The sequence below is a fragment of the Lathamus discolor genome, chromosome 5 (genome assembly GCF_037157495.1).
Source record: "Lathamus discolor isolate bLatDis1 chromosome 5, bLatDis1.hap1, whole genome shotgun sequence".
Lineage (NCBI taxonomy): Eukaryota > Metazoa > Chordata > Aves > Psittaciformes > Psittacidae > Lathamus > Lathamus discolor.
The window spans coordinates 10,287,443-10,301,415 of record NC_088888.1 but is presented as its reverse complement, the minus strand read 5'-3'; the positions used below and the strand labels follow the sequence as shown (position 1 = coordinate 10,301,415).

The 13,973-nt window shown below is 41.9% G+C and overlaps 1 protein-coding gene across 7 annotated transcripts in view; it reads left to right on the top strand.

Annotated features, from left to right (window-relative positions):
• ALK (ALK receptor tyrosine kinase) overlaps nucleotides 1-13,973 on the top strand; it is a 317,234-nt gene that overhangs the window by 244,926 nt on the left and 58,335 nt on the right. For 6 of the 7 annotated variants that reach the window (XR_010612843.1, XR_010612847.1, XR_010612844.1 and 3 more), the window contains 2 exons: nucleotides 916-1,016; nucleotides 12,407-12,576. Coding sequence is in view for 1 of the 7 variants with exons in the window: in XM_065679710.1 (XP_065535782.1) it covers nucleotides 916-1,016; nucleotides 12,407-12,576 (271 nt within the window). In the remaining 6 variants the exon portion in view is untranslated. The remainder of the gene's footprint in view (nucleotides 1-915; nucleotides 1,017-12,406; nucleotides 12,577-13,973) is intronic. The other variant, XR_010612848.1, reaches the window with a different exon arrangement.

Sequence of the window (13,973 nt, the reverse complement as noted above, 5' to 3'; positions counted from 1 at the left end):
TGGGCTACCTGCTAGGATAAACTTTTTCCCACTGCAGTATTGTAAATCATTGAAGGCGTTTACTGCCGGGGCACAGAAGCATCTAAAGGGATACAATAATAACAGTAATGGTGTATAATCCCAACATTACTTTAGCAAGTTAGATCCAGAGTTAAACATGAAGAGCAAGATTCTCTGCTGTTGTGTGAGCTAGTATAGGCTACAGTGCAGTTAATCTGATCTAGGCCATCTGGTGGTTTAGTCCACAGTATTACAGACCACAGAGTGATGGGAGCATAGGCAAACACAAAGGCAAAGAGACACAAAGAGGATAATGTGGGGAGCTGGCAAGTGCTGCTCATTTATGATTTGTCTATGCTGTAGAAGCAATTTCAATGAAAGCCCAAATGGGCTCTAAGTAGTGCTACCCTCCTAAGCTGGAGAGCAAGCTGCAGCAGTGCTGCAGCTCATGTGAAGCTGCCAAGGAAAAACCTTAGTGTTACTACTGCCTTTGGTTCTCTTTTTACAACAAATGATTAAAGAAGCAAAGAGGCTCCTTTAATGCAGCTGCACTAATGCTACTCTGGTGGTGTTTTGCCATAGCTGTATTTTGTTTTGGTTTTGGCAAAAATAAATATTCTCTTCCAGGTTACCTTTTGTTCATAAAATAAACATTTTGTTATTTAGTCTTGCAAGGAGGATGAACCTGAAGTCATGAAGCAACAGAAGATAGCTGTAGGGGGAAAGTAAACATGTTTCCTGAGTGTATTTGTTGGGTAGGTGAAGCAGCATCCCTAACATATTGAAAAAGTCTCTGCTCTCTGGCATTTTGCTGTAGGTGGGAGCCAGGTAACATGGGTTCTGGAGAGGTTTTGCAAACTCTGAAACCAAAAAGTGAGTGCTGCAGTTTGACATTCTTCCTGTTCTTTTATCCAGGTTGTGCACTCCTCCTTAACACCAGCAGAGCACCAGCAGTAGCAAACACTGTCATGACCAGCACTGCATTTCCAGCTCCTTTGAGGAACTCCCCCTGTGAGGCAAGTTGTGATATTTCCTTTTCTTTTGCAATTCACATATCTTTTATGTGTGTTTGACTCTGGTTTTCAAATATAGGCACTAGGTCAGTAGAACAGGAACTGCTTTCCGATGGATTGTCTATAAAATATGCTTATTTAATGTCCTTGTGTGCAAGGGAAAGATAGGATTATCTGCTCGAAATGCCACAAAAATGTGCTCTGAAGAGCTTGACATATCTTGTTCTTATTGTATGGCCTCACATGATGTATTGCAATCTTCATAATTAGGTGTATATGCCGTAAGGGTAAGGCAGCCAGCGTTAAATAAACACGAAGACGCTGGCTGCATCAACAAGCATTGTATTTGCAAGATCTAAGAAAGAATAGGCTTCAGGACTGCCCCTGAGCTGCTCAGGAAATATGGTGCGTGCCTTCTCTAGCACAGCTGGAATTTATGCTGGCAGGTCTTCATCATGCTGTACTTCAAACCTAGCAATCCTCAGCTAGGCCTTGTTCAGAAGAGTGCTGAAGTTAGCAGCAACAGAGATAAATTCATGTAGAATGGAATCAGGTTCATAGAAAAGCTATTGACAATCATGAAACATCAATTGAAGCACATACATCATGGCTTGCCAGGCAACCCTGCACATGATTGTCATTTCTGAGTCAGTTGTACTTAACCCTTAAACCACAGCTTACAGAAAGATGACCTGTCTGCATCTTTTTACTCCAGGCTATAGCTTCACAGATTCTATTATCACTGATAGGATTTATTTATGGCTTACGACTTTGAACCATGGCTGGTGACTTTGAGCATTTCACATCTTGAATGGTCAGCCTGAAATGTCACATATGCTCTCGGATCCTGGAGCCAAAGGGATTTGGGAAAATCAATCCTAACAAAGCACAGTTTGTTGTTTGCTGGTTGAGTACTGAACAGACAAAAGAATCGGATTCTCTCTGTTCCAGTGATCTTAAAATCCAGAAAGGACGAGAACAGATGTGTTAGAAAATCCTTTGGAATGAGAGTATGTAAAGACGATGTTTCTTCGGCTTAAAATTTGGTTTGATTCACCTCTGATGTACATCTGGGTTCATATAGCAAAGCACATCTGGTTTTGTTCTCTTGATATATTCGTGTCCTCATTCTCTAGGAAATGCATTCTACCTTGTTTTTCTTCCCCTCTGTGACAAAGGTATATGCAGGTTCTGAATATTTTAAGACCTTGTTCTGCCACAGACCAGCAAGAGCAAGTGTTTTTCATAATCCACCTGCCACAGGAATCAGTGAATGATTCCCCAATATGTGTATATTTTTTTTCTTGTGTATACAACATTGCAAATAATTAAACTTGCCGTCGGGGGAGAAGCTGCCATGTATTTCATCTGCTCACATGCCATCCCACCTCCGTCACTCCCCTTGGCATTTAAAAGGCATCCGGACGCATCCAGCATTGCAGCTGTCGGTAATAAAGAGTGAAGGAGTTTGGCAAGGGTTTTGTCTCTTGCCTTTTCATATAGTGTAAAAGCTTCTCTTCTCAGTGAGCCCCTTGTGGCTTCAAATTCTATTTTACTGGAACAATCTGTCTGTGAGCAGAATAATTTAATTCCACTTTTCAGCACAACAAGAGGAGAAAGGAAATATTCCCCCCTACGCACTTATTCCTTCAATAGGTGCCAACAAACTTCCTTACATTGAAATTACAGTCAGAAAAGAGGTTGTGAAAATACCATAATGCTGTTCTCTATTTATTCATCCTCAATCATTTCCTGACTGAACTGGCTCAAGTTCAGGCACTAAAAAATGAGTTTTCTTCTACCTGTTGCTGCTGACAGCTCCACCTGGTGTGTCATAACCAGGACAGATTCTCTGGCACCTGAAATCCCACTGACAAAACTCATGATTCATGTGGCAAAGGGATCTCAGCAAGAGTGTGCAAATTAGACACATTTATTCTTCCGTAATCAGAGCAAGCCATTAACCTGCCCTCCCTCTTGTATTTGATGGAGCTCACATGATTCTTAGTATATCTGCTTGGTCTTCCTGTGTGTTCACTTACATAGTGGCTTTCTCAGCTGGTTCCAATACCCCAGGGAGATCTAGATTCACATCTTGTGCCAATATGTATTATCATAAAGGCTGTCCTTAAGCCTGTCGTTTGACATCCTTCCTCTTCCTTGTGTGCCATGTTTGCCCCAGTAGCAACATGCCAAGCTCAGCTGAACTCCACACCTGAGTTTGGATGCTCTGTGCATAGGACTGTCACAGGCCATACACTGCAAGCCCTGAGAGTGACAAGCAGGCTAGCAGATGTCCCCAGTTTGTTCATCTTTACTCTCCTATTTCCCTGCTACATGGAAGCTCTGGGGCACTACTAGACCCACTGTTTGCTGAAGCTACTGTTTATTCCCTTTTTTCTTAATGCACTTTTATCCACGCATATTTGACAGTTACATCTACCATAGCAAATGCTGATGCCCTGCGTTTTAGCCTGAGGTGTTCATAGGAATCGATCACTTCAACCTGAGCGTCAGGAGCATTAACTGCTGCAGTGCTGTTTACCAAGCTGGAGGATTCTGGTTTTTGCACAGAATGTCCATGAAACCAGGACTCAAATGCTGATAAGGTAGCAGTCAAGCAGTCCACAGTGGGTGCCAGACACAGAGTTTGCTAATGCTTCAAGCTCGTTTTTTCTCCTTCAGCCTCGCTGTTTAATCTTCCACTGTGATAGACTGGCAAGAGACAACTGGACAGTCTGAGAAAATGACTGCTAACACCCTGGCAACTCGTGGGGTGTTCTGGCCAAACACCAAACCTTCTGACTTCTGGGCAGCTGTGCGCAGCAGGACTGCTGTGGGCACTTGGACACTTCAGAGCCTGGGTGATCTTTGGCATATGGATTACCACTGAGTGCAGGACACGTGCAACTGTCCTTCTTGTGGAGCTTGAGGTGGTCACCTGGAGCATGCTGGGCTGCCTTCCAGGCTGTGTTCCCCTCATGTTTCCCATGCCCTGCAGGAGGCTTCTCATTAGCTGAGGGAAAAATCAGCCTGACATACTGTGTGCTGCCCCACATGCACCAAAAGATAAGAGGGTAAAAATGCATGCAGGAGATATCATCCTAAGCACAGCCTGTTCTTCTCCACACATTTGGGATTGGCCTTGCACTTTGTGTATAGTTTTGTCTTGCGTTTTGCTCGTGTTTGTTTTGAGCAGCTTTATATTTTCATTTTCTTTGTTCTTCAGTGCTTTTGGCAGGTCAGAGTGGTTGGTTTGTGATGCTGCCCTTTGTTCTTGGTTCAGTTAGTTTTTCTCTTTCTTTTTGTTGTTTTATTAAATCTTGGCTGAAGTATTCTGGCTTCAAAGAATCTCTTTTGTTTGCAGTCCAGACAGTCTTTGTTACCTTTTTCATGTTGCACGTTCAGTAGAGTCTTCTGCCTTCTGACCCTATTAACTCTGCGTTTAAAACCCAACTAGAATGAAAGAGGGAAAATGTGGCACTTTCAGTAAATCTTGAGGGAAAGCAGGAAGTGGTACACAGAGTCTATGAAGAGATGCTCCATTACCCTGAAGTAGCCAGAAAAGGGAGATGCAATAAAACGCTCAGGAAATGCTTCAGGAACTGAACTGAATCACAGTAATCAAGAGCGAAAATCTTTAAACCTGTATGTAAAAGATCACTGGAAACAAAGTAAGTGTAACTGAGCATAGGAATGCACAAAGTGTGAAGAATTAATCCAGTGGCCTGATTTAAAGGCAGAATTTATAGAGCTTGGACAGCACAGCATTATTCACCCCTTCTCTTCACACTCTGAATCAGAATCAGTTGGCCTACACAAGGCCAACAGGGCAGAAGATCATGGGGTGGTTAGACATTTCCTCATTTTGAAGAAGAAATTCATATGTGTATCAGTAGTAGTTGTGCTGCTATTTCCCGGAATCTGGGAAATCACATAGCAGTTAAAGTGCTGTCATCTCAGACACCACCTATGCAAAACTAAATTTCTCTGCTGCAGTTGAGAGCCCCTGGGTGTGCCCAGTTTCCAGACTAGAATGGGCACTTACTTCTCAGTTCTTTGCAAAGATGTCAAGAGAGCTGACACAAGTGTTGCAGGTGGGCAGGGAGCGCTTGTTTTCATGCAGAAACTGGAGACTCAATTCCGGTCCCCCCTGTCTGGATAACAAGGCTATGCTGTCTCAGTCCCAGCACTGTTGCTTTAAAGTGCAGAGTCAGGTACATGGACTTGCTTTTCATTCTGTTTTTCGGAGATGCTCCCTGCTGTCTGCATCCTCAGGCTTTAAGGGATGCTGTGGTGCCTGTAGGTCATAAGAGTCATACTTGTGTCTCCCCAGAAATGTTCAGGCTTGTGTCATAAAAAGATGTAAGGCCAGGTCCAGGACTATTGTGAGTGCTTGGTACCATGTGTACCGCTTGGGCAGCAGTAGTTGTATCTATCCTGCGAGATTTTGGTTTGTGGTGGATTATGACTATGACTTCTGTTTGGAAGTCATTGCAGAAACAGCAGTCTGGACACTGGTTTTTAGAAAGGCTATGGTTTGCTCAGCTCAAGAGAATCTGTGATAGACCTTCATGCCGTATCTGAGAAGTGAAAGCCATGCAAGCAATTTTTATGTAGGCTATAATAGAGGAGAATGACAACAGAGCGGTGTTGCCTGGATGGTAGTGAATTTGGAATTAGCCTTAAATGTTATCACATCTCTACAGAAGAATGTGACTTTGCAAGAAGGACTACATTGTGATTGGGAACCAGATTATTTCAATTTTACGTTAGATTCTGGGTCAAACATTTTAAAAGGTATAGATGTGCTGAAAACCAGTGAGAACAGATCTCTGTGAAAGTAACAGGGCTTTGTGCTTTGGACATGTTTAAAATAATGAAAATCTTTTTTGATGCTGTTTTGACATTTCAACTGGCTATTTCCTGAAAGGCACCATTATGTTGTATAAGTAAGCAATGAACTGAGCCTGGCTTCTTTTAGGCCTGAAATTACTTTCTGAATGTAAACACACTCTCTAGAAAATAAATATGTCGATGTAAAAGAGCATAGTTGAAGCTTGCCCTCTCTTTTGGGTTTATAGATGTAAAGATGTTTTCATCCTCTGTGGTTATTAATTCACTCCTCTCTTCTATGCAAGGGTGTTGTGTTATTTTAATGCATGTAAATCAATAATATAAATCATTCCTTGAGTGCATTCTGGGCTCCATGCTGACACCTGCAGAGTGTGTCTCTCTCCTCTCTTCCTTCAGTTTTAAATAACTTAGAAAGGTACATGGTAATAACATTGACTCAGAACATCTCCGAGTATGAAAACTGGAACATAGATCCACCTCTAACACAACCTTTCATGTGCTGTATTTTGCAGAATGTTGATAGCATCATGTTTTAAAGTGTTGTTTTTAAAATCTGTAGTTTATTCACTCTTATTGGGCTTTTATCTTGTTTCCTTTGCCACTTTGCTTCTGTGTCATTGGCTTAGAGGATCTATAATAGCTGAAATTTCTGGAAGGCCTTGTCACTCCACAGTATTCTGGCAGCAAAATTAGGAACTCTTTCTCTTTTGTTGTTGTCTTTATTTTCATAGAATCATAGAATAGTTAGGGTTGGAAAGGACCTCAAGATCATCTAGTTCCAACCCCCCTGCCATAGGCAGGGACACCTCACACTAAACCATCCCACACAAGGCTTCATCCAACCTGGCCTTGAACACTGCCAGGGATGGAGCACTCACAACCTCCCTGGGCAACCCATTCCAGTGCCTCACCACCCTCACAGGAAAGAATTTCCTCCTTATGTCCAATCTAAACTTCCCCTGTTTAAGTTTTAACCTGTTACCCCTTGTCCTGTCACTACAATCCCTGATGAAGAGACCCTCCCCAGCATCCCTATAGGCCCCCACCAGATACTGGAAGGCTGCTATGAGGTCCCCACGCAGCCTTCTCTTCTCCAGGCTGAACAGCCCCAACTTCCTCAACCTATCTTCATACGGGAGGTGCTCCAGTCCCCTGATCAACCTCGTGGCCCTCCTCTGGACTTGTTCCAGCAGTTCCATGTCCTTTTTATGTTGAGGACACCAGAACTGCACACAATACTCCAGGTGAGGTCTCACAAGAGCAGAGTAGAGGGGCAGGATCACCTCCTTCGACCTGCTGGTCACGCTCCTTTTGATGCAGCCCAGGATACGGTTGGCTTTCTGGGCTGCGAGCGCACACTGCCAGCCATGTTCATTTTCTTATTGACCAGCACCCCCAAGTCCTTCTCCGCAGGGCCGCTCTGAATCTCTTCTTTGCCCAATCTGTAGCCGTGCCTACATGTTTGTTTGTTTCCTGAAATGAAGGTGCTTTTATTAGGTTCTTGATTTTATAATAAGTAAGAAATAAAGTGAGAATAAATAGCATGAGAAACTGTTCGTACAAAACACAAGCTTCTCTTGCCTGCCTGGGTATTTTAAAGCTCTGTGATCAGATGACTTAATTATCATTTTAGTATTTACATGGAGTTTTTGCTTGTACATCCAACTCCTGAGAAAAAGCAGAAGTGTCAGCAGACTCCAAGTGTACTGAAGTGCCAGCAGCCGCTTCAGGCTAAATAAGCTCACCTCTCGCAGCAGGCTGAGAGAGCTGGGCTTGTTCAGCCTGGAGAAGAGAAGGTTCAAGGGAGATCTTAGAACAGTCTTCCAACACCTAAAAGGGACTACAAGAGAAGTTGAGAGGAGCTTTTGACAAGGGCCTGTAGGGACAGGACAATGGCGAATGGCTTTAAAATGACAGAGAGGAGATTTAGATTAGACATCAGGAAGAAATTCTTCCCTGTGAGGGTGCTGAGGCACTGGCACAGGTTGCCCAGAGAAGCTGTGGCTGCCCCATCCCTGGCAGTGTTCAAGGCCAGGTTGGATGGGGCTTGGAGTAACCTGGTCTAGTGGAAGGTGTCCCTGCCCATGGCAGGGGGTTGGAACTGGGTGAGCTTTAAGGTCCCTTCCACCTCTAAGCATTCTATGCTGCTGTGATTCTGCAAGAGAGATTGATCATATGCAGTGGGTGATCTGGCCAAAGACCAGGTACAAGACCTTTTTGTCATCTTTCTTATGAATAAGAGTCCAAGTCTAAATTGCTGAGAGGGTTTAATAGATGTCTTTTTGTATACTGTTTTGTGAAACCGTTTCTCATTTCTAGTAAGATAAACAGTATTGCCAATGTGATAAACTTCATGCTTCAAATGTTGTTCATGTACAAAACTGAGAGACTTGGCAAAGGTTTTTGCAGCTGTTGTCTAATTCTGTGTAAACCGTATTCCAACTTGTGGCTTCAGTTTCTGTGCTATCATGAGGTGTTTTCCAAGCTTCTTTAATGCTTGAGTCACATTTACCAGGTCAGTGCATTCCCATCTGAAAACAGCTTCCACTGTTCTCTGGGTGAGGAAAATTTTGAGCAATTCCTTTGAGTATTATAGGCAGGAAACAATGATTTTGGGCAGGAATGCCAAGTAATATGCTCTCTCAGAAGATGTAAGCCTGTGCTGCAGAGTTGGGTGTGAGCAGCAAGATAGCCACCAGTGGGCTCCAACTTCTACAGTTCCATGGGAGCAGATGCCTGTTGGCTCTTCTCCGTTAAAATATCTTACTCCAAGCGCTGGAGTATTTTCATTGTTCCCCCTTTCTTTAGGTACTTCTGCTGAGAATGGACAACCAGTGTTTCCTGCCAGATAGGATCATAATGTTAATAGTCAGGGGCATTGCCACTTAGAAAAGGAGGAAAAAGAAACAGCAGCTCTCTGGAGCACCACTGAAGAATGTTGTTATTTATGTGTGTCACTGGTCCTCAGTCAGACATCTAGACACTAGTTCATACTGGAATGCTTCTAGTCATTAAGTTAGATTAACAGGTGTAAGCCAAAAGTCAGCCAGAAGTTTTTTTGTATTTTATTTCTTTTTTACATAGGGACAAAAAAAACACAACCAAGTCTCAATTATCAGGTGGTCTTGGAATTATGCAGTTTGTGCTGGAAAATCTACCATCTTTGTTCATCTTCACCTCTCTGTTAAACTGCAAAACCCTGTTTATACTCATAAGGATTAGGTTTTTGTTCTTTTTGGATTGACTCTCCTGTTCGTTAGTCCAGAAATTCCATAAACTCAGTGGCTAAGGAGAAACTCAGAGGCTAAGGTGGTGTTTGCAGTACAGTGCATGTGGACATCTGACCCGAGGTTTGCCTCAATATGTTGTGTATTTACCACGGGCAATCCCTCCTTTCAATTTTCCCCAAATCAGATTAGAGTGTTTCATTTACTGAGTCAGTGCATCTGAAGAGCTAATCACCAGCTCTGATGGGTTCTAAAGCCAGAAAGCAAGGTGCTGTTGAGCCAGTGCCTACCTCCAGTGCTTAATTAATTTCTCAGTGATGTTTCTAGCTTCTGAATATTTTGCTGCTGATTTAACAGAGATGTTTGATACATAATGTTAGGGGTATGCCACCAACAGCCCACATTCAGTTTTTTCCAAATGTGCCACTGCACTGCTTAAAGGAGGCATCGTGTATGTAGTACCATCTGCCATCATTGATGCTGTATTGTGTAGAAATGAATGCCAGCCACATTCAGATGTCTCTACTATGGTATCCAGCCCATCATCTGCTGTGGTTCACTTCAGCAGGTGTGAAAAGGCCTGAACTGCCCTGCTGTGAAGCTTAGAAACCCTGGAAATCACAGCCAAAAATGCCCATTTGGACACAGTGCCAGTCGATTCACTCAGAGCCAGTTCATTAGAGTATGCATGTTGCACTTTGCCAATGAGCTGATCTCCACATCTAATGCCAGCTACTTTTTTCCTTTGAACAGCTGACATGTGTGCAAAGGCATCCATTCCAATTTATCAATTGCTTCAGCTTTTGCTCTGGTGTTACATTAATAACTGTCAAAGTCTCACTCTTTTCTCACTTCTGACCATGTAGATATTGCCTCTTGCAGTCTGGCACTTTTCCAGAAGAGAAGAGATCTGAAAGCTCCTGTGTGGTAGGAGCTTCAGGGCTTTACCTCTCAAATTTTGAACAGTCAGAAGGGCACAGTAAAGTTGGTCCAACTTAACCTGTATTAGAAATTTCACTTAGTGTGTTATAGTAGAATTGGCATTAGGGTTCTAAAAGTGCTTCGCATGTAGACTCCAAGTAAGAAGAGTTGCTTTCCCTGCCATAGAGTGCTTTAAATGTCCGCTGTTATTGCAAAGTTATTTAAAAATCCCAACAAACTTTAGTCCTGATCAGTTTTCTCAAGGGAAATTACTTAAGTGGGTCTGAAAGGTATTGCAGTATTGTTTAGGGGAGAGCAATTTTCACTGTGATTTCAATAGCCTCACTTCATAGGCACTTGAAATATAAAATGCCCAACAAGTTCTTTCATCTTCATTGTCACCTGTCATTAAGACTGTGCATGCACTAAGAGTTAGGAGTAGCCATGTAGGTAGCAAGTTTGAAGGCATCAGCCTCCTACACCATAAATATTTGTCAGCAGCCTTTTCCACCAGTGTTGGTTCTGGTGAACTTGTAGGCGTAAACTCGGGCCTCCTCAGCTGCTTCTCCAGCCATCGGTGTGTTGTATCTGAAGCAGTTCTTTGCAGTCCTGCTTGACTCTGCTTTTTCTTTCTGGTGTCTGTAAGGTGAAAATCCTCAATTCATCCCATGGTTTCCACTGTCATTATAGAAATGGACATGGGACTCTGTAAGTGCTTTTCCAAAGATGAAAGTGAGCTGGTAGTCAGACCTGAGCAGTGGCTTGTCACCAGAAGTGCTATGCTTTGGAAGGCCCCTATGATGGTTTGCTGAACCACTCAAAACCTTACCCATTAGTCTTGAATGTCTGGTCATAATGTAACAAAATGGATTCATGGACCCATACTTGCGTATCAGTTTGTACATCTTATCAATGCTCGTGTCATACACACTAGCAGTGCAACAGGCCCAGGAATTACTCCAGGCAAGTGCAGTGAGTTTTGGACTGGAGAGAGAGAACCACCACATCTAGATTTTTCAGTCTCTGTGACAGTTTTGCAGTGTAGTCAAAGTCACTGCTGTCTTTGTGGCTTTGGAGACAGAGGGTTGAACTACATTTTTTACCTACAGTCAGTAATGATAATTATTACAGTGGATATCTGGGATGTTGTAAGCATCAGCTAGGAATAACAGCAGCACTTCTGTCCTCTTGATGCCTAAATCTGTCTTGACTGCCAGGGCAGACTTACACCATGAGATAGAAACAGCAAACAAAATCTAGAGAACCAGAAAAATGGATACAAATAGCCTGTGCTGTCAAAGCAAGAAAGTAAATACTGTTACCAGGCATTCCTGTGTGAAATGTAAATTCAGTTCCTAGCCTCCTGACTGAAGAGTTTGCTTTAAAGTGTTAAAAAACAGAGGGCTGTTTTTTAACATGTATGGATGCTAGCTACTGTGTTGAATACTTTCTTGTGTCCAAAAAAAGTCCATTTTAATGTACTTTTAACAAACGTGTCCCTTCAGGATTCTTTACCTCTACTGTTTAATTGAGATGAGACCCAGCTCCTGCATGTAATATATATGTGTATTTTACTTATGCTCATTATCAACAAAGAGCTAGGTCATCTTCCCAAGAAAATTAGAAGACTATGTTAATATAATATGGATTTTGACACTAGCCTGATGTCTAAAGGATTGTTTTTATTTTCATACAGTGAGGGAGAGAAAGTCATAAAAAAAGAAAACTACATGAAATAATGTTACATATAGGGATAAATGCATAGAAATGGACTCAATTACATTAAATGTAACAAAAATGTTAGGGAAACCAATTCCCTCAGGTATTTGAATTGATAAAAAATGTTAATTATTACTGAACTTTAATTGGAAAGGCTGTAGAAACTTGAAAGGAGGTAAGGAAAAGATGATTTTTGAAAAGAGTATCTGGAGAATGAGGATGTGATTATTAATAGTGCCTGCTTATTGCAGCTATTATTCCTTGTGGTTTTGCTGCTGCCAGAATATAAATGTTTAGTGCTGAAAAAAAAATTGTTAGTCTTAACTTGAAACTCTTAGGTGGCATTTTAGGGGGGAATGTGATCTTCATACTGCACATGATAGAAGTATTAGGTTATCCTTTTAAAATTACAGACACATATGTGAAAGGTGTTTTGGACTCAACTTTACCAAAGAGAAAGGCCAGTAGCTCCAATATGAAATAGCATTTACTAATTATTACAGGCTTCCACATCTGTGGAGTTTTCTAAGAGGATTACATGAGATAAGGGAGAGAGAACCAACTTTTTGGTGATTAGAAAAAGAAGAAATGAAAGAAGAGTTGGGAATTTTATTAACTTTTGGATAATGTTTATGTGATGTTTAATTTTATATGTTCTCTTTCTTCTAGCTACGAATATCATGGCTCATCCAAGGTGTCTTGCTGGGAAATATATCACTGGTGCTGGTTGAGAACAAGACAGGAAAGGAACAGAGCCGGACATTCTGGCATTCAGATAACAGCGAAGGTTTGGGAATATGGCAGTGGATGATCTTACCTCTCCCAGATATACTGGATAGGTATGAGTCTTTTCATCATTCTCCTTCATGGTGATCAGTCCTTTCACTGCTAGCTACCTGTCAAAGAAAATAGCCAGCATCATTCCTGGCAGTTGTTTCCTTAGGGAGAAGAAGCTCTTTGTTCCTGGGAGGTATCTTCTGTTAGAGGTAGGGAATGAGAATAACTGAGTAGTTAAGTTAGAGCAAAGCACCCGATTTTAGAACTCCTGAGTGGTGGTCTTGGTTTGCAGAATGAGTCAATGGACAGTCTACAACAAGGTGCTTAAACTTTTGTGTCTCCACATGTGCTGATTTATGTAGCGTGTTTGAGCCTCTTATGTGGTTTGCTAGAATTGGATGTGAGCTTCATATTTCATTTTTCTTCTGGGTATCACAGTCCCCAGTGTTCAGTGAGTCTAGATGTGAGGATGAAAGAGATGAGAGAACTCACTGCAAAATCAGACAAGGATGCATCTGAACACTTTTGTGTTAGCTGTAGCAGGAGGCTTAGCTTAATAAAGGGCTTTCTCAGTTGTGACTGTATTCTAGCTTTAAGCATAAAAGATTTATCTGGTAGCATATGCTTAATCTGGTAACATATGCTTATTTAGAGTGTTGTTTTAGCTGTGTCTTACAAGTCAGCTTCAAGGGAACACACTTGTTCATGGTTTACTTTTTGTGTGTGTTCTGGCTTATGGGGTTTATAGCAAAGACAGAGACATACTTCACCTCCTACTGCCCTGGCCCTTAGGCTGTAAGACACATCTACAAACTGTGTCATCACCACTGGTGACCTTTGTCTTTTTGGAAATTTGTGCCCTAGAAATAATGGATTTCATTAAGGGATAGTTTACCTCATAAGAACCTTGAACAAATATTATATGATTATGTCTTTTATCTTCCTGGCTCTTGAGAATGCACATAGGCTACAGATACAACAAGGACACTGTCAATATTTCAGTCTTGAATGTATAATATGTACACTTCAAATATTTAAAAAATACCAGCATTAGGCTTATTGTGCAGTCACTGTTGAAATACCATTTGTAAAAATACCTGGTTGCTTCTTTCCCTTCAGCTGTGTTTCCTTTGAAGAATGGTATATTCTGCCATTATTATTTATGTGATTTCTTTCCTGATGTTGCCAGAGAAATGTTTTGTGCCTGAATTATTCCGTACTCATACTGTTGCTTTCCTTTATATTCTCTCTGGTTGCACAGTAAGGCAAAGAATACTTTGATCTTAGGAGCCAGGCTAGGAGTGGTTCATGTGGAATCATAGATTCAACTGATAACATGGTGCTGACTATATGTATGAGGTGCTGCCACCCGTAATTCCCATTACTTACAGAGAAAGCCAGCTGGGTTCACTGAGGGAAGGGAGCTTGTTGGAACTTAAGACATAAGCAAGAAAATCTT